The sequence below is a fragment of the Panthera tigris genome, chromosome F3, assembly GCF_018350195.1.
Source record: "Panthera tigris isolate Pti1 chromosome F3, P.tigris_Pti1_mat1.1, whole genome shotgun sequence".
Lineage (NCBI taxonomy): Eukaryota > Metazoa > Chordata > Mammalia > Carnivora > Felidae > Panthera > Panthera tigris.
Genome location: NC_056678.1, coordinates 17,027,669 through 17,049,573, shown reverse-complemented (window position 1 = coordinate 17,049,573; position 21,905 = coordinate 17,027,669). Strand labels below are relative to the sequence as shown.

Sequence of the window (21,905 nt, the reverse complement as noted above, 5' to 3'; positions counted from 1 at the left end):
ATGTGATTTGTGCTCCAAGATTCCCTCACATAATGATAACAGCAGCAGCATCATAATAATAAATAATGGGTATCTGAAAGAGACCATGTCAACTGCATACTGCAGTCATCTGGGTAGGAAGTGGTGCAGGCAGGGAAAAGGTTAGACACTCCAGAGGAAAGAAATCACTCTCTACTGGGTACCAATAAAAAGTCCCCAGGCCAGGGGAATTGACAATGAGAAAGTATTTCCCATTCAATCACAACTATCAGCTATAACAAGGAATATAATTTTCCCCTCAGCAGTTTGTTTGCCTTTAAGTGGAGCTTCAGAAAGGTTGACAACTGTTGGAGACATGTGAATAACACTTAAACATTTTCACTATCTTTTTCTGGTTGCTATTTTCATTTACGTATTACTTCCGCTGTTTTAAAAGAATTTTTTGCTGGGGGGTAGGGAGAAGGAGAGAAAAAGGCATAACAGTAAAATAAGTAAGTTCTCGAGAGCATTAATGAGACTCAGTTATTTGCCAGTGAAATGCTAAATGGGTCCATGAGTTGGCGAAACAAGAATATAATAACCAAGTAAATATAATGTAATTTTACCTGATTCTCCCCAGAGTAGAGGCACCCGCAGCTGAAACAGCTGTGGTTGGAAGGTTTGGAATACTAACCCCCCCCACGATCCAATGGCCCAGACTTCTTAATGCAACCTATCTTAAATACTCTCAACATTTATGTCTATTTTAATGGCTACCTAAAAGAATCAAAATTAAATTATTTCTAGTGAGGAGCAACAAAGACACAGAGGAACACTATATACATTTTCTTGTCTAAAATAGATCTCCAAACACAAACTGTGGAGCACACTTTAAATATAATCTTAATATGAATTCAAATAGTAAAGAAAAAAAAAATAATCAAAGAAAGGTGGATCTCAGTGTAAGTAGTTGTGGGAAAATTATTTGTTACCACTGTTTCCAAAGAGTGAAGACGGGTTCTAACTTTATTCTCCAACACAGATAAACACAAATTGTAACAGATAGACAGTGTTGGGCAAAACACTGCAGAAAGGTATATGAAATATGAAAACTCCCACTTAAGAGCATAACCATTAGCTGAGAGTGAATTAGTTGCTGGGGAGAAAAAGATACTTAAAGCTTGAAGGGAGAGAAACTGCTAGTCGAAATAGCAGTTTTGAGGGTTCATTTTTGTTGTTAATTCTATGTGGGAAGCTCTGCCTGAGGACATCATACCGTTTGGAATGCATAAAAGGGTGTAATGCTTTAATCCTATGATTTATTGTTTCTCTTACTAAATAGAGAGACGCCCGTATAAAAATCAATTTTTATATCCGTTTATCTTATTTTTCTTTGGTGTAGGACAACCTAATGATTTATATAGATTAGCTCAAGATACAATACCCAGGTTTACCCATCAAGTTAATTTAAAAATATCTATATGGCTTTCTCCTTAATAAACTGAAAGAAAATGACTGGCAGGTATAGGGGTAGTGGTAGAATAAAATGGCAGAAGTAAATAAGGGACAAATGCATTCTAGCTGATTAGGAACAGCCAGAAAAGCTGAGTTTTCTAAATGTGGAGGGTGCCTGACGCCTGGGCATCTGGAGCTGTGGCCTATTTTCTCCACCTGTCATCAAGTGTTTCAGAGTATGCCCACATTTACACGTTTCCTGCCCGTTCCCACAGTACACGATTGGGAGAAGCAAGATCAACCTGCATTAACCCCTGTTTTGGGGAAAAAACAAAACAATGCCCCAAATATGAGGCACACTGAGGACTATGAATGTTAACAGAAGCCTCGAAGGAAAAAAGAGGTAAATGTTTTGATATAGAAACTACTTTGTTATCAATCTGTTATTTATCACCTTTCTGTATCCTACAACATAATACTTCCCCAGCAGAAGATTATGATCCTTTAAGCCAAATATTCCCAACTGTGGTTGTCAATGTAGAGGTCTTTATAGGAAAGGAACACCAGATGTGGTTCCATTAAAAATGAACCCTTTCCACAGTGCACATAAGGGCACACATTTTAGATCCATGAAGTTGACAGAAGCTTCTGTGTGGCCTCATTGCTAATTCAAAGAAAGCATTTGTTTGGGAGATTATATTCTTGTTTACACACAGCAATAACATCCAGAAATAAACAGCAAATACTATGAAGAAATTAGAAGTAAATTGCTTTCAATACAAATGTTCTTAACACTTTTGTTCTAGTGTGAAAGTTTTTTTTTTTTCAAACAGTTAAATTAAAATTCATGGTTACAAATATGGAGGTCTTAAACAGGGAAAAATGTTAAATTTCTAGATTAACAAATTTGCCATATTCCATTAAAGACATGATTTGTGAGAGGCAAGATCAAATTATACCAATGCACTGTGGGAGGGTGGATAATTGTCCATCTCAGCAGAGAGGTAACTGAGCTGGAGCAGAGCTTAGAATTTTCCGAGGCAAGTAGTTACCATGGTAACATCTTGTCATTGGTGGCTACCTCTCCCGCATAGGGCCGGAAGACAATTTTGGTGTTGTGGTGAAGATGGCAGGGCCCCCCTCACCTCCCCTGCTCCTGTTGCTCTGCACATTTCTCCCCAGTGCATCTCGAATGTCTATGATCACAGGAAGATGGGAGAGAGAGTAGCACTGTTGCTAGGAAGGAGAGAAGCAAGTCAGAGGAGATGGCCATAGATGGCAACATAGCAATTGGCGTGGTTCTGCTGCCACTAATCAACCTGAGCTAACAGCTGGAAAATTTAAGTACAAGTCAGTACTGTCTTCCAGTGTCGCCCAACTGTCTTTCAAATATAAGAGTTTTGGGAGGAAAGTTGCTTTTTTCTTGGGTAACCACCACCAAGTCATTTAACGTCCTCCTCTACCAATCTCCTTAGTCATGGATTTCAACAATTCTTTGCAGCTCTCCCTCACCCGCGTTTCTTGCAGTCCTCATTGGTCTTCACTTTCTTTTCTATTTGTTAGTCTCCATTTTCCATCATGTCAACCACTCTCTGGCTACTACCCTCATCTCTGAACCTGTGGTGCGCTAGAGTCATCAACTACCGGTTCCTGAGAAGCAACTGTTAGCACTTGGACATTGTGTGAGCCAGTTCTTAAGTCACTGGTACCTTGAAATTGGCCATGGTGGGAATATTTACACCATGGAAATTGGCTACAAATCAGGGATTCCCCTTTTCCTCATCCCTCTCCTCCCCCCAAGATCTGGTCTCTTAGTGCACCATTGCCCTGGCCCCACTGTCCTTCTTTTGCCTCATTCTGGCAAACCTCAACTCTGGGTCAAAATAACTCATTTCTTCATGAATACATCTGGGCTGCCGAGTGTTTCCAGAGAAACTCACAAACCACTGCAGATTTTTGCCACTATGAATTCATGATCTCCAACCATAGTCCAATAATCTTGTGTTTTCCCACTTAGTTCTTCCAATCTCTGCAATGTCTGTTCTAAAAACTTCTCTATGTTCTCTAACACCTCTTACTCTGTGTATTCCCTTCATTCTAGAATCTGCTTAACTGAAATAACACAAACCTTCAAATGAAATACTCTCAATTTTCTCATCAAACTGCACATTCCCTTTATGTCCATCGATTCTTCCTCATTCCCTTGAATGGAAAAAAGGTCCATTCTTTTTTAATCTAAGCCCTTATCTCCTCATAATCCTGTCTCTGTTGATATTTTCCCCTTTCTTTACTGAATTTTCAACATTTCTCTTTCTGTGGGCCTTTCCTTCTTATTTAAAGATGGAGTGGTCTGGTCCCTACATATCAACCCTCAGGATTCTCTGAGCTATAGTCACATTGGCCTTCTCCCAGTTTCTTAACCATACCTTACTCCTTCCTACCTCACAGTGTTTGTACATATTGTTCCTTCAGTCGGGAATGCCTTAGAATCTCAGTTCAAGAAAGCTTTCCCTAAATTGTTGGTTGAGTCAGTCAGGCTCCTTTGTTCCTTCTCCTCATATAGCCTTATTACATCCCATCTGAGCATTTATCTCACTCTGTAATTACACATTTACTAAGGTGACTATGTAATATTTCCACACAATAGTGTAAACCCCATGATTTCAGGGAGCATATCTGCTTTTGTTCTACCTGATATTCCCTGGATCTAGCACAGTGCCTGGTATACAGTAGGTGCTCAATGAAGAAACTGATTCGTTGAGGCTTTTTAGCATTTAAACACTCATTTTCCCATCCCCCCCAAACCCATCTCAACCTCTTATCTTCTCATCTCTCTCGTACTTACGCCCTGGCCTGCTGGCCGTCTCTTCCATCTCCCATCTTCTTTCCACACTAAGCTTCTTAGAAGAATTGTGTTATCTTCCGTTCTCCATTTCCTCCCCTTCCACTTATTTCTTGAATCATTGGAGTTTATACTTCATCACTCCACTGAAACTGCTCTCACTAAGGCTATTAAGGACCTCTTTATCATTATTGCGCAATGTCTGCTTTCCACTCCTCAGTACCTTATATGACCTCTAAGCACTGCTGACATTTATTCATCTTCTTCCTTCTTGAAAACAAATACATCTTCCCTTAGCATTCACACTTCACTTCTCTACTGGGTTTGCTCCTGCTGTCTCAGTCTCACCAGCTTCTACTTCTCAGCCCATTTTTTACACGTTAATGTATCTATCCTCAACACTCCTCTCTGCTCCTCTGTGAGAATTCACCCACTCCCGTGGTTTCAATGCCGATGACATCCAAATGCCTACTGTCAGCTCAGATCTCTAGCATCCACTTACTTGGTATCTCTATATATTTGGATATGAGTCTGTGGATACACATTGCAAACCTAACGTGTCCAACACTTCACTCACTGTGTTCCAGCCTTGTAACTTGTTGCTTTTTGTTTGTTCCCTTTGCAGTGTGATTACTACCAAGTTGCTTAAGAGTTCTGGGTGTCGTCGCGGCTCTCTTTCCCGGCTGTAATGCTCACATTTAATCACTAAGTTCTGTTGATTCCACCTCCTGAATATCTCTGGAATCTGTCCATCTCTCTCCAGCCCATAGCAGATACTCTGGTCACTTCTCACCGAATTGGTCTGTCACTAATATCTAATCTTACCCCTTTCAGTTCATCGCCACACAGCAGCCAGAAAGACCTTTCTTAAACAGCTGATCATTTCCACCTCCTATTTAACCCCTCACAATGCTTCCCATTGCCCCCAGGAAAAATCCAAATTGCGTACCATGGCTCACATGGCTTTGCACCAGCCGTCTGGCTCCTGGATACCTTGTCTCCAAGGTATTTCCTATTCTCCGGTCATCAACTATGATGAGGGCTTGGACAGTGCCATATTTTCCTACCTCTGGGCCTCTGTATATTCTTTGTTTGGAACATCCTTCCCCCTGCCTCGGATACTCTTTCACCCCTGCTAATCCTTAAAGTCTCATCTTAACTCCCGACACACGACAGGCACTCAAGTCACGATCTCACTGTGCACTCAGTAAATGAACTTTCTTTCTTAATTACCTTGTTTGAGTTCAATGTCACATTTTGAAGTTTTAATTTTGTTCAAATAATGAAATAGGCTAATTTCTATTTTAAAATTTTATTTTATGAAGATCCACCAACAGATTTTTGTTGTTGTTGTTGTTGTTAAAGTAGACTCCATGCCTACTGTGGAGCCTATCACGGGGCTTGAACTCACAATCCTGAAATCAAGACCTTAGCTGAAATCAAGAGTTGAATGCTTAACGGAGTCACCCAGGCGCACCCCCGCAACAGAATATTTTGAGGATGTGATGAACTTTGCTACTAATGAGGTGCATCACAAATGAGGCATGTGCAACATTATTCCAAATAAAAATCAACTAGAAAGGAAGAAAGTGAAGGAAGGAAGGAAGGAAGGAAGGAAGGAAGGAAGGAAGGGAGGGAGGGAGGGAAGGAGGGAAGAAGGAGGAAGGGAGGGAGGGAAGGAAGGGGGGGAGGGAAGGAAGGGGAGAAGGAAGGAAGGAAGGAAGGAAGGAAGGAAGGAAAACAGACAAGACTTGCTTCCCAGTCTTTAGAGAGTAATTCTTAGGAAAAGTTTACATGTCCATAGAAGTAAGGTATACACAGTACTCTAACTTCTACTACAGGTATTTTACTCTTCTAGTTTATTTTTCTTTATTCCTATGAGAGCAACGGCAGCTAAATGAATTCCATTATAATTAAAAGACTCAAAATTTTAGTATTTCATCCTTATAGCATTGAATACATAACATCATACATAGCATTGAATCATATGGAGGCATGAAATACTGAATTAAATTATATACGATGTTTAATATCTGACATTTTTTACCAAAAAGAATGGCAATTTCATCAATTCAACCTAATATAATATAAATGATACTGAATAAAAATATATAAAAAAGGTCAAGAGTTATAAAGTTTATATATATAAGCCCTTGAATATTTGTAGATACCCATTCATAAACTCTTACATGCTCTACAGAAATATCAATTTACTTAACAAGTTTAAGATTGTTCCACAATATAGAGGTTAATTTTTTTGAGTCACTGAATTCCTGAATCTAATAAGGGGAGCCTGGGTGGCTCGGTCAGTGGGCTGTCCAACCTTGGCTCAGGTCCTGATCTCATGGTTTATGAGTTGAATCCCCGTGTTGGGCTCCGGACTGACAGCTCAGAGCCTGGAGCCTGCTTCAGATTCTGTGTCTCCCTCTCTCTCTGCCCCTCCCCTGCTCCTGTTCTCTCTCTCTAAAATAAATAAAAATATTTTAAAAATTAAGAGATTAAAAGAATCTAATAAAAGGTATATAGTCTCTTACCAGGAAAAACAAAATCCTCATATGCTTGTATAAAGAAATCAAAATTTCTACTGATTTAGAGTCCACGAAGCCAAAAATCAAGTTTAAGAAGGTCTGTAATAGCAGAATTTGTAACTACAAGGTAACATTTGAATAACAATATTCAACAAAACCCGAGGAAGTGTATATTCAATATGACTTTTCAAATCAAGTCTGATGGGTCAGCATATTTCCTGATTTTATTAAACTGTCTAAAACCATAGGAGCAGGGAGATATTTGAAAATTTTAAAACATGTTACTTAAATCAGAAAAAATAAACACAAAAACATTTTTGATATTTACTATTACACAGCTTTTCAAAGAATAAAGTTATTTATCTAATCCAGTGGGGTTTGTTAATACATCTTGTTGGTACACTCACAGAAATAAACCACATACAGGGCTAGTAAGTTATTTTTCACCTGCAACTCTCCCACCTATTTTAAAACCAGTCCGTTCACTGAAATCACTGATCACCTAGTTCTTTAAAAGTTAGAGGAAAGTGATTCATTTTATTGGGTAATTAATTAAATGAGAACATGTCCATTCAAAGAAGATACAACCATACACGGATCCTAACTTTGAAAATAATTAAAATTAAAACAATTTTCATTATTTTTGGCCAACATTCTATCTTTAATCTCAAGGCTATACCTAAGAAATGGTGAGTGCAACTTTTTTGCCTCTTCCCTACCTGCCGTCACCTTTGTCTAACACGTAGCCTTGATCTCTCAATCCGCTGGTTCCTAAAATTCCCAGTTGCTAGCATATCCTGCTATAATGATGGCATGATGACTCACATTCTCACCACACCCCTACTTCCATTATTCACTGTTAACACCTCTTACAAGTTGCAGCATATCAGGATGGGGAAGGGGGAGGTGGTGAGAACAGTATGACAGGCCTCAGGGTGTTTTCAATATTGCAAGCTGTTGTGAGATCGAGTTAGTGGGTTATGACTACCTTTTCAGTTTGAAGACTTTTCTTGGGGGGAGGGGAGTTTAAATGACACAAAATACAAAACAGTAGTAGAGAGAGGAAACATCAGAGTGCGTGACAAATTACAAGGGTAAGTTTTTATTAGGATGTGTCTGGGTGGTCAGGGTTTTAATATAAAAGCTATTTTAAAATGTAGGTCTCAGTTTAAACACAATTTTAAAACTTTAGGTTGGAAACCTATGCTCTAGTTCTGGCAGGGTGCTTGGATATTGTACTACTTACGTCTTCCTTCTCTGAGTTTCACCTCACATCTGCCTCATAACCGTGTTATAAATTAAAAAGATGTCCTGTGATACAAAAATCAATGTATTTCTGCGTGTATTCTACATGTATTTCTATACATGAATAAGAAACTATCAGAAAGAGAAATTAGAAAACAATCCCATTTATAATTGCATCAAAAAATACCTAGGAATAAATTTAACCAAGGGAAGATCTGTACACTGAAAACTAAAAGACATTAATGAAAGAAACTGAAGACACAAATAAGTAGAAAGACACTCCATGCTCATAGATTAGAAGAATTAATATTGTTAAAATGTCCATATACTCCAAGCAATCTATAGATTCAATGTCATCTCTATCAAAATTCCAGCGGCATATTTCACAGAAACATAACAATTTTAAAATTCCTCTGGAACCAGGAAAGATCCAATACCCAAAGCAATCTTGAGAGGGAAGAACAAAGCTGGAGGCATCACTCTCTGACTTCAAACTATATTGCAAAGCCAAATTAATCGAATCAGTATGGTAGTAGCATTAAAAAACAGACATGTAGATCAGTGGAACAGAATAGAAAAGTCAGAAATAAATCCATGCATATATGGTCAATTAATTTACAACAAAGGAGCCAGGACTGTATATCCTGGGGGGAAAGGACAATTTCTTCAATAAAGGAGGATGGGAAAACTGGAAGGCCATGTACAAAAGAATGAAACTGGACCACTATCTTACACCATACACAAAAATTAACTCAAAATGGATGAAAGACTTGAACATAAGATATGAAACCATAAAACTCCTAGAAGAAAACATAGGTGGTAAGCTCCTTGACATTGGTCTTGGTGGTGATTGTTTTTGGATTTGACATAAAAAAACAAAGACAAAAAAAAAAGGAAAAATAAACAAGTAGGACTACATCACACTAAAAAACTTCTGCACAGCAAAGGAAAATCATCAACAAAAGGAAAAGGCAATATATTGAATGAGAGAAAATACTTGCAAATCATATGTCTTATAAAGGGTTAATGTCTAAAATATATAAAGAACTCATATAACTCAATAGCAAAAAACCCCAAACAATCCAATTAAAAAATGGGCAGAGTATCTGAATTGACCTTTTTCCAAAGAAGACATGCAAATGACCAACAGGTACATGAAAAGGTGTTCAACACCACTAATCATCAGGGAAATGCAAATCAAAATCACAATGAGATATCACTTCACACCTGTTAGAGTGGCTCTTATCAAAAAGATAAGAAATAAGTGTTGGCAAGGATATGGAGAAAAGGGAACTCTTGTGCAACTGTTGGTGGCAATGTAAACTGGTGCAACCACAATGGAAGATGAAGGTTCTTCAAATAATTAAATTAAAATTAAAAATTAAAACTACTAGACAATCCAGCAATTTCACTCCTGGTTGTTTATCTGAATAAAACGAAAACACTAATTTGAAAACATAACATGCACCCCTATGTTCACTGCAGCATTATCTACAATAGCCAGTAATGGAAACCACCTAAATGGCCACTGATGGATGAAGGGCTAAAGAAAATGTGGTACACGTACACAATGGAATATTATTCAGCCACAATAAAGAATGAAATCTTGCCATTGGGCACAATATGGCACTTGAGGGCATTATGTTAAGTGAAATAAGTCAGGCAGAAAAAGATAAATATGGTATGATCTCACTTATTTGTGGAATCTAAAACAAAACAAAATGAAACAAAAATAAAACAAAAATACCAAGCTCATGGATATAAGAGAACAGATTGATGCCTGAGGCAGGGAGTGTAGGAGGGGGCAAAGTAGGTAAAGGGGGTCAAAATGTACAAATTTCATTATAAAATGATGACATTATTCATTATAAAATAAATGAGCCATGAGGATGTACCATACAGCATAGTGACCATAGTTGGTACCATACTGCATGTTTAAAAGTACCTAAGGGAGTGGATCTTGAAAGTCCTCACCCCAAGAAACAAATTTTGCAAGTGAAACAAACACAATGTTATGTGAATTATACCATGATAAAAACTAGTGTCCTGTGAGTACTATTTTAAATACCCAAGAAAAAGTTACTTTCCTTAGATAACGCAAAAACAAAAAACAAACCCCCAAACAAAACGTAAAAACAAAAAACAGAATCAAGTAACGCTATTCTTACTTGAAATAACAATTCATGTCTACCTGTTCATCTTCACGCAAGTCACTCTGGTTGGACATATTCATTCCAGAAATGGTCCACTCTGATCATATTTTGAACTTACTTTCTAACATTTTAAGTTTCTTTGTCTTTCGGATCCCATGTTTCCAGCCTGACAATTGTTAGTTGCCTACAACCCCTAAGTAGCTTCATAAATTATATTGGAAAAAAAAAATCCTTCCCTATGTATCTCATAATTTTGAATTGTTTTCCTGGGTTTTTCATTACCAATGATTATCCAATGCTACCAAATTTCCTTTGAAGACATTTAGCTTTCTACCTTACTAGTTCTCCTAACTCTCTAATTTTTCACTCTTAGAAATGAATGTTTTATTTTAACAGATTCCTACAGCACTGTTCCACTTACAGTACTTTTCTCTGACAGCTCTGGAACAATCAGGGGCTGAAGTCTGTCTTTCAAACCAACGTCCCACAAAATTCAATCAAAGTCACAATGGCCACTGCAATGTGCTTTCAAAGTCCTCAGACTGGGGCGCCTGGGTGGCGCAGTCGGTTAAGCGTCCGACTTCAGCCAGGTCACGATCTCGCGCTCCGTGAGTTCGAGCCCCGCGTCAGGCTCTGGGCTGATGGCTCAGAGCCTGGAGCCTGTTTCCGGTTCTGTGTCTCCCTCTCTCTCTGACCCTCCCCCGTTCATGCTCTGTCTCTCTCTGTCCCAAAAATAAATTAAAAACGTTGAAAAAAAAAATTAAAAAAAAAAAAAAAAAGACTTACAAAAAAAAAAAAAAAAAAAAACCAAAGTCCTCAGACAAATGTGGCTCATGCTTAGTCATTTGGCCCAGCCAAATAAAACAATCAGTCCTGAAGGCTTTAAAAGTCTGCATTCCAGGATGAAGATTCAGAGACCTATTTTTCTTGATATCTTTGGAAAATGATTTTTTTTTGAATATAGAATTCACTTGAAAGACAATATAGTTTTTCTTCCCAGTTATTCCCAGTTATTTACTTTCAACATTGAATTGGACTTTCTAACATTTAGAATTTACTTTAAAATAAGTTAAAATAAAAAAAAAAAAAACAGTGTCACACCAAAAAAAGTGTTCAAGTAGGTATGGTGCTTAGATGAAGTCTATGTCAAAGTACATTGGAAGTAATAAGTTTAATAACTCCACAGCAATTCTATCTACTTATCGCCTAATCCAAAATCTGTGGAGTCATCTTGACTCCCTATTTCCTCTCATAACCATGTGTAATGTGTCATGAAATCCTCTTGGTTCTCTTTCAAAATATACTCAGGTTCCAGTCACCTCCATCTCCACTCCATCTCCATCCCCAATGTTCTCAGCGGGCAAACACTATCATTACTTCTCAACAAGATTACTGCAGAAACCCCTGTCGGATCTCCCTACGTTCACCCTTACCTTGTGGTAGTCTGTTCTCAACACAGTAAGTAAGCATTGTGATCCTCTGAAACCTCAGACAGATCATATCACTTTTCCACTCAAAACTCTGGAAGGGCTAGCCGCTTCACCCAAAGTAAAGCCTAACTCCTACATTCGCTGGCTCCTTGTAAACTCTCGAACTTCCTCTCCTATAGCTCTCATTTTCATTCACTTCGCTCCAGCTACACTGGCCTTGCTGTTCTTCCAACCCACCAGGCATGAGCCAGCGGCAGGACCTTTGAACTTGCTGGAATGCTCTTCCCCTAGACATCTCCATGGCTAACCCTTCTTTCACTCTCTTAAAGAGGTCTACCCACTCTGACTACCTAATAACAACTGTAACTTTCCTTCTCCTCCTCAATCTGGTCTTGTTTATTTCACCGTATGTTTCCTTTTTTCATAGCTATTTATCACCTTCTAACACATTAAATACATTCTTTACTTATTATGTTAGTCATTTATTGTCTGTTTCCTTCTGTAAGAACATAAGGTCTGTAAGACATAGGATCTCTGTCTCTTTGTTCAAAAGGGAAATTTCTATTTATGTATTTAGGTTAGGTTAAGAAGATTCCCGAGTATTTTCCAGAGGTACAAGAATTAACACTTGTAAATTGGTTCCAATTTTTTTAAAAAAATGTGTTCTCTAATCTGATCCCACAATTTTCTGGATAGAAATTTCCATATCAAATTATTTTATAAATCTCACTTAGTTTTATTAGGCATATGATAAGGAGCAATGTATCGACAGCCATTTTGCAGATGTGGGATGGAAGTGGACAGACCAACATCCAAAGCTTTCCAAGTCCCTTAGAGAAAAGAAAGCACTGTCTAAGCAGGCTTTTCTTGCTTTGTTGTAAATAATCCTAAAACAGATGGCCAAAAGCTAAATGCTAAGTCTGCTGCCATGGAAACCACTATCACAGTGGCCCATTCTAGAGCCCTACCTATAAGATAAACGTTTGTCTTCCTATTGTTACAATCTGAACCTACTAACTTTCACTCCAAGTCCTACTAGAAGTTATTTTATACATATCAGCCTCACAAAAAAGTCTGAGACTAGTTCATACATACTATCACCCTAACATAGCCAAAGTCCAGCAATGTACAGAGAAAGCGTTTTAAATAATTCTTTCTTCATTCAAGTTGTATCTTTATTATATATAAATTCATGTATCTTACCTTAATATTGCAAGCCTGCTCCATCAATCTTCTGGCATTTTCCTCAGCCCTGTATCTTTTTGGAAGCTGAACTCTGAAAAACTTTAAAGCACCTTCAAAATCAGCCTGCAGAAGATCTTCCTTTGAGGTCTGCAAAATAATTCCGAGAATTATCATTACATTTTAGCCTGCACTCAGGACAAATACATTGAAAAATGAATTTGTTTTCCTGAATGCACATTTGTAGCTAAGATCTAACTTAGTTCCATAAGTTTTTAGGAACATATTTCTAGCCCCTTTACTATTTGCTGAAATAAGTCACCATGAATCCTAGACACAATATAAGAATTAACAGGCTAGCATATTTAATTTATATAACCTAGAGATTAGAATGATGGATCCCAGCAAAGCTAACCAAGTTATAGCTCTGAGAAGGAAAAGTGCAAGAAAAGCAAAAAATGTGTAACTCTGATCTATGACTAAGTTTGCTGGATATTTTAAGGGTATTATTAGAAACCTGGCTTGGGGTGCCCGGGTGGTGGGTTACTCAGTCAGTTAAGTGACTGACTCGGGCGTGATCTCATGGTTTGTGAGCTCAAGCCCAGTGTCAGGCTCTGTGCTGACAGTGCAGAGCTTGCTTGGGATTCTGTCTCCCTCTCTCTCAAAATAAATAAATAAACTTAAATTTTTTTTTCAAAAAAAGACAAAAAAAAAAAAAAAAAGAAAGCTGGCTGAAGATATAGAGAAGGTAAAGTATATTAGAATTACATAAGGAACACCTAATGGGAGGACTTTTCAACTAATGACAACAACAGTTCAAGAAAATAAGAAATTGATCCCCCACCTTAAAAAATGCCATGAAAAAATAAATAAAACAAATCACTTAATGACTGAACTTCGTATGAAAACTACTGTTTGCAAAATTTACTTCTTTAAGAAATAACCACTTAGAAATGAATATATGCAGGCATGGAAAAAAGACTGAAAGGAAATAAAAGGTTTCTCTGGATAGTGGGATCATGGTTCCCCCCCCCCTCCCTTATATATTGCTGTATTTGCTGCAGTAAAGATTTTGTAATAAGAAAGACAATAAAGGGTGCCAGGCTGGCTCAGTCAGTAGAGCCTGTGACCCTTGATCTTGGGGTTGTGGGTTTAAGTTTCATGTTGGGTGTGGAGCCTACTTTAAAAAAAAAATGAGGGGCACCTGGATGGCTCAGTCAGTGTAAGCATCTGACTTTGGCTTAGATCATGATCCTGTGGTTTGTGGGTTCAAGCCCCACATTGGACTCTGTGCTGACAGCTCAGAGCCTGGAGCCTGCTTCAGATCCTATGTCTCCCTCTCTTTCTGCCCCTCTTCTGCTCATGCTCTGTGTCTCTCAGAAATAAATAAACATTAAAAATGTTGTTTTAAAAATGAAAAAAAGCAATAAGTATTTTATTAAAAAACTGTCAGCAATCTTTGGCAAACACCATGATACAAATTATGGATTAAAGCAGACTAGGTACACAGAAGTAAGTCAAAGAGAAATAAGGTGTTTCAAGAGCCAGAAATTAATTGTCAAAAACCTCAGTAATAAAATGAAAAACAACAAAACAAAAAAACGCAACCAAGATGTTTAGAAATCATAGAACTATGCGCTAATTCAAAATATCACTTTATCTCGATTCAAATGTAGACCTGATCAACCTTAACAGCTGTACCGAAAGAGTATAAGGAAGTTGGAGAAATTCCTGCTGACGACAGGGCCCAAGTTGTCTTCACCACCCTGGTCCAAGCCATTGTCATCTCTTTGGTGAGCCACTGCAGTAACTCCCTGAGTGGTCTCCCCATTTCCACTTTGGCTCCCCATAGCCCACTTTCCCTATCATAGCCAGACGATACCCTTTAACATCATGTGGTTCTTCTGTATAAAGCCCTCCAGGGGTTCTACTGTGCTCAGAATAAAATCCAGTATCATTACCACTGCCTGCAAGACCTTTCATGATCTGGAGCCCCTGCTTCCCCTCCAACCTCATCTGGAACCATGTCCGCCTCCTGTTCTCAAGCTCCAGGCACACTGGCCTTGTTTCGTTTTTTTTGTACACATCAAGTTCATTGCTGAACGCAACCGCCCTTACTGTTCCCTCTGCCTGGAATCATCTTTCCCCAGATCTTCATAAGGAGAGCAACTTTCTGTGATTTAGATTTTAGCTCAAGTGGAAGATCAGAGTGAGGCCTCTTCTAAGCACTTAAATTCTCCCCCCCACACCCCCAGCCCATCAAGTAATTTTCCACCAACTAATTTTTCTGTTTTATATCTCTTTCCGCCTAAGGAAAGGGGCCTTGTCTGTCTTGTTCTTTGCTGTGTCCACAGTGATAAAACTATTAACTGGAATATAGAAGGTTCTCAATTAAAATTTACTGAATGAATTTCTGCTTTCATCTCCCCTCCCTTTTAAACAGAATCATATGAAGTAAAGGAAAATATTAATTCATCTACCAGGCATTTTCACAAGGGTACTAGGTTGCTTCAGCTTTACATCCAAACTAGTAGTCAGAAAGTAGAGCTAGGCTAACAGTGGCAGTGGAAAAAACAAGCCTCAGTACCTCTCAGATTTATTTCCTCCCTCACGGACACTCAGACACGATGGCAGTAAGTGGTAGAGAGAATGTTTATCATGATAGAGTGTTATCAACTCACCTTAACTTATTTGGAAAAGACAGTTATCGGGAACTTCAGCCTACAAGAGGCTTTCTCTGGCTAAGATATCAATTGCTCAATTATTGGGAAAAGCATCCAGCTACCAGATAAACTGGACACACTATATCCTTAGTCTTCCTTTTTCATCTGTAATACTGGGTCTGATGATCAGCTCTCTGGTGATCATCAGGAAAATTCAAGACAGGCTGCTTCTAGAGTTTGTAGGGAAACAAGATTAGCAGCTTTCCTCAGAACCCCAAAGCTTCTGAGGGCATCGCTTGATTTTCAGTGCAACTAACCTCTAGTTCCCTGGCAACAGATGCCCCCAGTGGTGGTGTGGTTCCTTGTCTGCAGGCAGGAGCATGATTACCTAATTTTCTCATGCTGCCCCAGGCCTAATTTCAAGTCCAGTCTTGGAGTTCATGTGAAAGCAGAAAGATGAGGCCTCAAGATGAAGAATCATACAGCCTGTGACATGTGACCTCTGGTCAGACAGGGGGTGGCCATGTAGAAAGAGATGCTGTTGGAAGGAGGCTATACTCTGGGGCGGGGGGGTGGGGGGGGGGGGAGGAGGGGCGTGTAGCCAGAAGATCCCCATCTGGGTGGGGCTGAGTCTCAGGAAACCAGAATTCAGAGGGCCCTATGATTGTCCTTTCCAAGACACTGCTGGTGTCAGGGATGCTGTGGATCCCATGGCTTGGCCACCTCAGTTAAGCCCCATTGGAGGGGAGCTCTCACAATCACGGAGCAGAAAGACTCAAGCAGACACATGTGTGGAAACTGCGTATTATTCAGTCCCTTAATCCCAGCCTCTAGAAGGTAGTTGGCAATTAAAGGTACAAACAAGGCTGCAAAGGATGAAATAAATTCTGACGCCAACTCTGACTAACTCACGGTGCGGCCTCTGTCTCTCCTGTCCTACTTCAAAAAGGGAGCATCTTTAACCTCAAGTATTTGAGAAGGAAATGAGTTAGGTCATATGAGTGCATTTTGTGAACCCAAAACAAATATAAGATATGAGAGTTTGGAAGGCTGCCTCTGTGTTGCTCAGGTATGTTCAGCTACTGATATTTTAGTGGCTAAAAACAGTACCCTCCTCTCACTGATATTTTTAATTCCAGAAAGCAGGCAGTCTGGAAGTTATAAGAACTTATATTCTTGTCATGGACTGAAATAAAGCTAATTTCATTGTGAATTTTTAAAAAATATGGCATAAGACAGCCCCATGGGGTAAAAATCATGCCAGTAAGCAAAAAGGATATTAACAACGTGTGCCATTGCCCCAGGAAAACAATCTGCAATCCTACTTTGATTCCGATGGGCTTTTTCCTCTAAATTTCTGTCTTTAAGAGACTTCCATAATCATTGTGTCACCTCCAAATACCTTCTTATGCTATACTCAGGTTGTATATTTACAAGGGTAACTTTCCATTTTCTGAAGGCTGTATCTGAGAGATTTTTCCCTCTACAGTTGAGGAATAGATACCTCTTGCTCTGCAAAAAATGTGGATGCCTCACTGAGAATTTATCAGAGTTTTTTTGTTTTCTAAATGCTTTTAAAAACTCTTGGATTGTTTACATACGTGTGTGTATATCTACCTGTATAGTAGGGGTTATACGTTTTTTATTGATTACATATTCACTTCCCCCCCCCCCCAAAATAAAAAAATTTTTAAAAGCCTAACACATCTCACTACCCAGAGATAAACATAATTAGCATTTGGTTACAGGGGCGCCTAGGTGGCTCAGTCAGTTAAGCATCTGACTCTTGATTTTGGCTCAGGTCAGGTCATGATCTCATGGTTCATGTGTTTGAGCCCTGCCTTGGGCTCCAGCCAGGAGCCTGCTTGGGATTCTCTCTCTTCCTCTCTCTCTGCCCCTCCCCTGCTCACACATGCTAGCTCTCGCTCTCGCTCTCGCTCGCTCTCTCTCTCTCTCTCTCTCTCTCTCACACACACACACACACACACACACACACATTAAAAAAACCCAGTAGTGGTAATGGTGGTAAAACATTTAAAAAAACATTTTGTTACATTGCTTATAATCTTTTTTTTTTACCATCCCCCCCCCACACATATGTGTGACACATATATCTAACAAAATTTTAATCATATTGTACGTATGTTGAATATATATGCTTCACAAAGGTCAAGTATTGCTGTAACAGTATTAGTCCAACCTAGAAGTAGTGGTGCTTTCCATAAAACTAAAACAAGACTTCACACATGCAAATTATTGATAAACTGGCTACAGAGATATAAGCTTAATTAATGGTTATGTTTACAATTGTATGAATGCTGTCTACCCTTACAATGAAGAGAAGCTTAACATATGATCTTGTGAGAAGACCCAAGCTTTAAAAATGTACCCCAAAAAGGCAGACTAACATTTTAAGAACCAAACCAAATACTCAAAAGTAGGTAGGTAGGGCCAGCTTCTGGATACCATTACTCCTCTGTGCTCACTACACAGAATTCTGTCAGGCTAGAAGAACTGATTTAAAGGAAAGGCTGATCTTCAGCTGGGAAATTCTTAGAGATTTTCTATATTGCCTTCAGAAAGGTAGTGAGGGAAGAGTAGCATAATGAAAATGAAATTACTTTCCTGACATTATTTGTTAAGTAATGTTAGCCAGAAGGTAACGCAGACAAGAGTTAGGGAAATTTTAAGAAGCAAAGACGTGTTTTCTTCACTTGCAAGATCGAGTACTCGGGACACCTGGGTGGCTCAGTTGGTTAAGTGTCTGACTCTTGATGTTGGCTCAGGTTGTGATCTCGTGGTTCATAGCGATCCTATGCGATGATGGCGCAGAGCCTGCTTAGGATTCTCTCCCTCCCTTTGCCCTTCCCCTGCTCGCTCTCTCTCTCTCTCTCTCTCTCTCAAAAATAAATAAATAAACTTAAAAAAACCACAGAGAACCTTACCAGCTTTTAAATAAGAATAAATAACTTTTGAAAACTAGTGGTTCTCTTGATACTCATCTTTTGCTCCCCAAACTTTCTGTCAAATTCTCTTAAGTGATGATACAAAACATGTTTATCAATTATACCTCCAAAAGACTATTATTTCATTCTTCATTTGAATAGAATTATATATAAAGATTACCTGGACAACTGAAAACATTTCAAGTCCTACTTCTATTTCCTTTCAAGTAGGTAAAGAGAAATATCCAGAGGGAAAAAGGAAGTAGGATTTTTTAAGCAGGTTGTTAATTTAGGTATCCTTCCTACTTCCCCCAGTAAAATGAGGTAAGCAAGTTCCCAGACACATAATAGACACTAGCATAGATTTGTTCCATAAATTCGTAAAAGCTCTACTTTAAGCACACCCAGTATTAACCAGTCATAATTAATAAAATGCAAATTAGAGAGTACATTTCATACTTATTTTGACATAAAAATTGATTTTTACACTTTGAAGGGCATCAGAAGTATGCATGGCAACTTTTATACTGGGGTCTTTAAATTTTAAGAGTTGTAATCTCTCTTGAACGAGCAATCCTTGCAGCAGTTAAAAAAAAAAAGTAAAAATGGGAGACATACTTGCTTCTGTTTTTCATTTCAGCATCAATGCTCCTTTGGATTCACTATGTACAGTGCCCAGGGTATCAGTACTGAAACCATAGCCAAGACTGATATTAATTTATAATGATGTGATCATAACTTTCCACAACATGTAACAGCAAATGAAATCAAAAGAGAAGAAAGGGAAATTCTGAACATGAGTAGAAGAAAACTTTTCCCTTTTCTTCAAATTTCACACACTTACAGAGTATGGACCCTAGCTATGTGTCACTGCTGATACCATTTTGAGTGTGTTTTTCCCACTGAAAAATTCAGCGCAAGAGTATCACATGTCAAAGTGATTTTTTTTTTTAAGGAGGCAGGGTGGGTGGAAAGGAACAGTTCTAACATTTGGGTGTTAGCTCCTGATGCTTCTATTCCAAACCTCTCATGATTCGTGGATGATAAATCTTTCTTCAAGGGCCTCTGAGAAGCAGCCCTTCTAGGTTTGATGTTTTTAGGGGGTTATTTAAAAAAAATCTAGGAATGGTTCTCTTTCTCACCTTCATTATTTTCACCACAAATGGCTTTTTCTTCCTTTAGTTATAGTGTCTAACAGGATTTCTATTCAGTGGAGACATATTTTTGGAAGTCTGAGAATCATTTGGAAGCACAGGCCTTAGAAGAGGGAAACATTACTTAGCTGGTATCTAGGATACCTGTATCTTTTGCTTTGGTATTTTAATTTCACCAAAGGAACGTGTGTTTGGTGAGTCTGTGCACAGAATTTATGCCTTGTGGTAATATCAAAAATGAAGCACTTGTACCTGCTTTATTAAAGGTATTATTTATTAAAGGTAAATTATTATTAAGTTGTTCTTTACTAGGCGTATTTTTGAAGGGCAAGAAGCCAAAATTTCAAATGTAACTTAAATAAAACTTGAAAAAAAATTTTTTTCAAATGTGTCTGGTGTTCAGGCAATTTGGTGGTCCCTCTGTGAATCAGGGGACAATGAATAGGCTCTAAGTCTAAATCCACAGCATTGTCTTGGTAAATCTTCATTAATTTGATCAGTTCATCACAAAAATTAACTTACAGGAAAAAAAAACTACTGGGATCTTTAAAGTAAAATAACATATCTGCATGTGTTTAACCTCCACACCTTCATGTCTGAAACATAGCTAAAAACTGAAACTTCAGTGCCTGCCCTCTTGAGTGGTAATGGAAAGGATTGCACGTGGCAGGATTCCTCTTAGGACCACCCTGTGCAGATTAGCCATCGATCCCACATCATTAGCCAGTCCAATAACACAAGGCTGAACAACTGTACTTCCTCCTGGTACACACTAAACTTTAAGCAGTAACTCATTGGAGAACTGATCCCAATTCACAGCCATATTGCTAATTAAAGGGCATATGATTTTCCCAAACTGGAAAGTACCCCAGTTCTATCATTATGTACAATCTTTTACGTACAATATTGTACGACAGAGTCAGAGATTGCCAAATGACCCTCTGGACAACTCAGCAAATAGTTTTCACATGTAATGTCAATGGCACCATTACCTATGTTTTGGCATGTGAGAGCCCAAAACAACCCGAGGGATGTACTACCACCTTGGATACCTAATGGGGCAACCAAGCTGACTCTGTATGGTCGCAACACACAGATACACGTGACTTCCGCAACATCTGAAGCTTGTGAACCCATTCTTTGTGGATTTAATTGTTGATAACTTGTTTTAAACTAGAGACAGTTTAAATTGAACCCTAATGCAGATTTAAGTATGAGAGACAGTCTTAGTTATAAATTTATGTTTTCCTTCAAAGCACTCAAAGTATAAGGTGCCAAAGAAAGGCAGTACAAGATTACTGGAAAGTTAACAGTGGAGCCCTGGAATCACAAAGTTAGGGAGTCTTTAAGAATCTGAAAATATATTAGACCAAAACGGACTCTTCAAAGGGATGTACTTGTTGAAATACATTTTAGCACTTAATGGCATCAAAGCTCTTGAATAAAATGCTTTTTATTTCACTTAAAAAATTCCTTTCCAATGGAATCATGTATCTTCAGTTTCTTCTTCTATTAAGAAAAACGTGATTCAGGGAAACAAAATTTAAGTAAGCACTGATGACCTCACTTGGGCGTGAAAACATATGTATTGGGTTCTTTCTATTTCTCTCTTGAATGGCAAGGAAATGATTTCTCAAAAATACCAACCCCCCCAAATTGTATGCTGGTCACTGCTTCTAACTTCATCTTGCAATGACTAACAGACTTTCTTCGGGGTGAAAAATCCCTCACGTACACAAGCTACCTAAAATGCTGTTATGATTATACAAGAGAGAAAATATTTGCATGCAAATACATACATGAACACTGAATTGGTAATTGCAACGATAATATAAACAGAGATGAACTAGACTGAAGAGGAGTATGTGAGAGGAAAGTGTGAACATTGTACTTTTGAAAAGAATCACATATGACAGAACCATAATGAAAGAACAGTCTGGAATGGTGTTAAAGTCCATTGTATAAAATAGACAAAGCTTAATGATTCTTGTTCAATTACCAAATAATGGTATAGGACTACTGTAGACCAATTATATTATAGAACAGTTGCTAGGTATAGTTCTCAAACCACTAAAAAGAAACCCTGCACCAGCGATTGTGGGTATTTAATTTTAACCCTTGGTAGGAAGTGAGGAAGGGTGAGTGATTTTTCTCTTGTTCAGGAAATCAAAAAAACAGGCAAGCCAGACTTCCCAGATTCATAGCACAGACCCAATAGCTTTAAGCTGCTTCATAGATACACAGTTCAAACATTCCAGGAGAGAAATTTTCAATTTTCTACCCCAGGATTTTTAGGGGGTAAAATTCTGTACCCCCCAAAAAAAAAAATAAATAAAAATAAATAAATAAA

At 38.4% G+C, this 21,905-nt stretch overlaps 1 protein-coding gene across 11 annotated transcripts in view; it reads right to left on the bottom strand.

Annotated features, from left to right (window-relative positions):
- RABGAP1L (RAB GTPase activating protein 1 like) overlaps window positions 1–21,905 on the bottom strand; it is a 759,437-nt gene that overhangs the window by 140,807 nt on the left and 596,725 nt on the right. For all 11 annotated transcript variants that reach the window (XM_042975849.1, XM_042975851.1, XM_042975848.1 and 8 more), the window contains one exon: window positions 12,815–12,943. In XM_042975849.1, coding sequence (XP_042831783.1) covers window positions 12,815–12,943 — 129 coding nt within the window. The remainder of the gene's footprint in view (window positions 1–12,814; window positions 12,944–21,905) is intronic.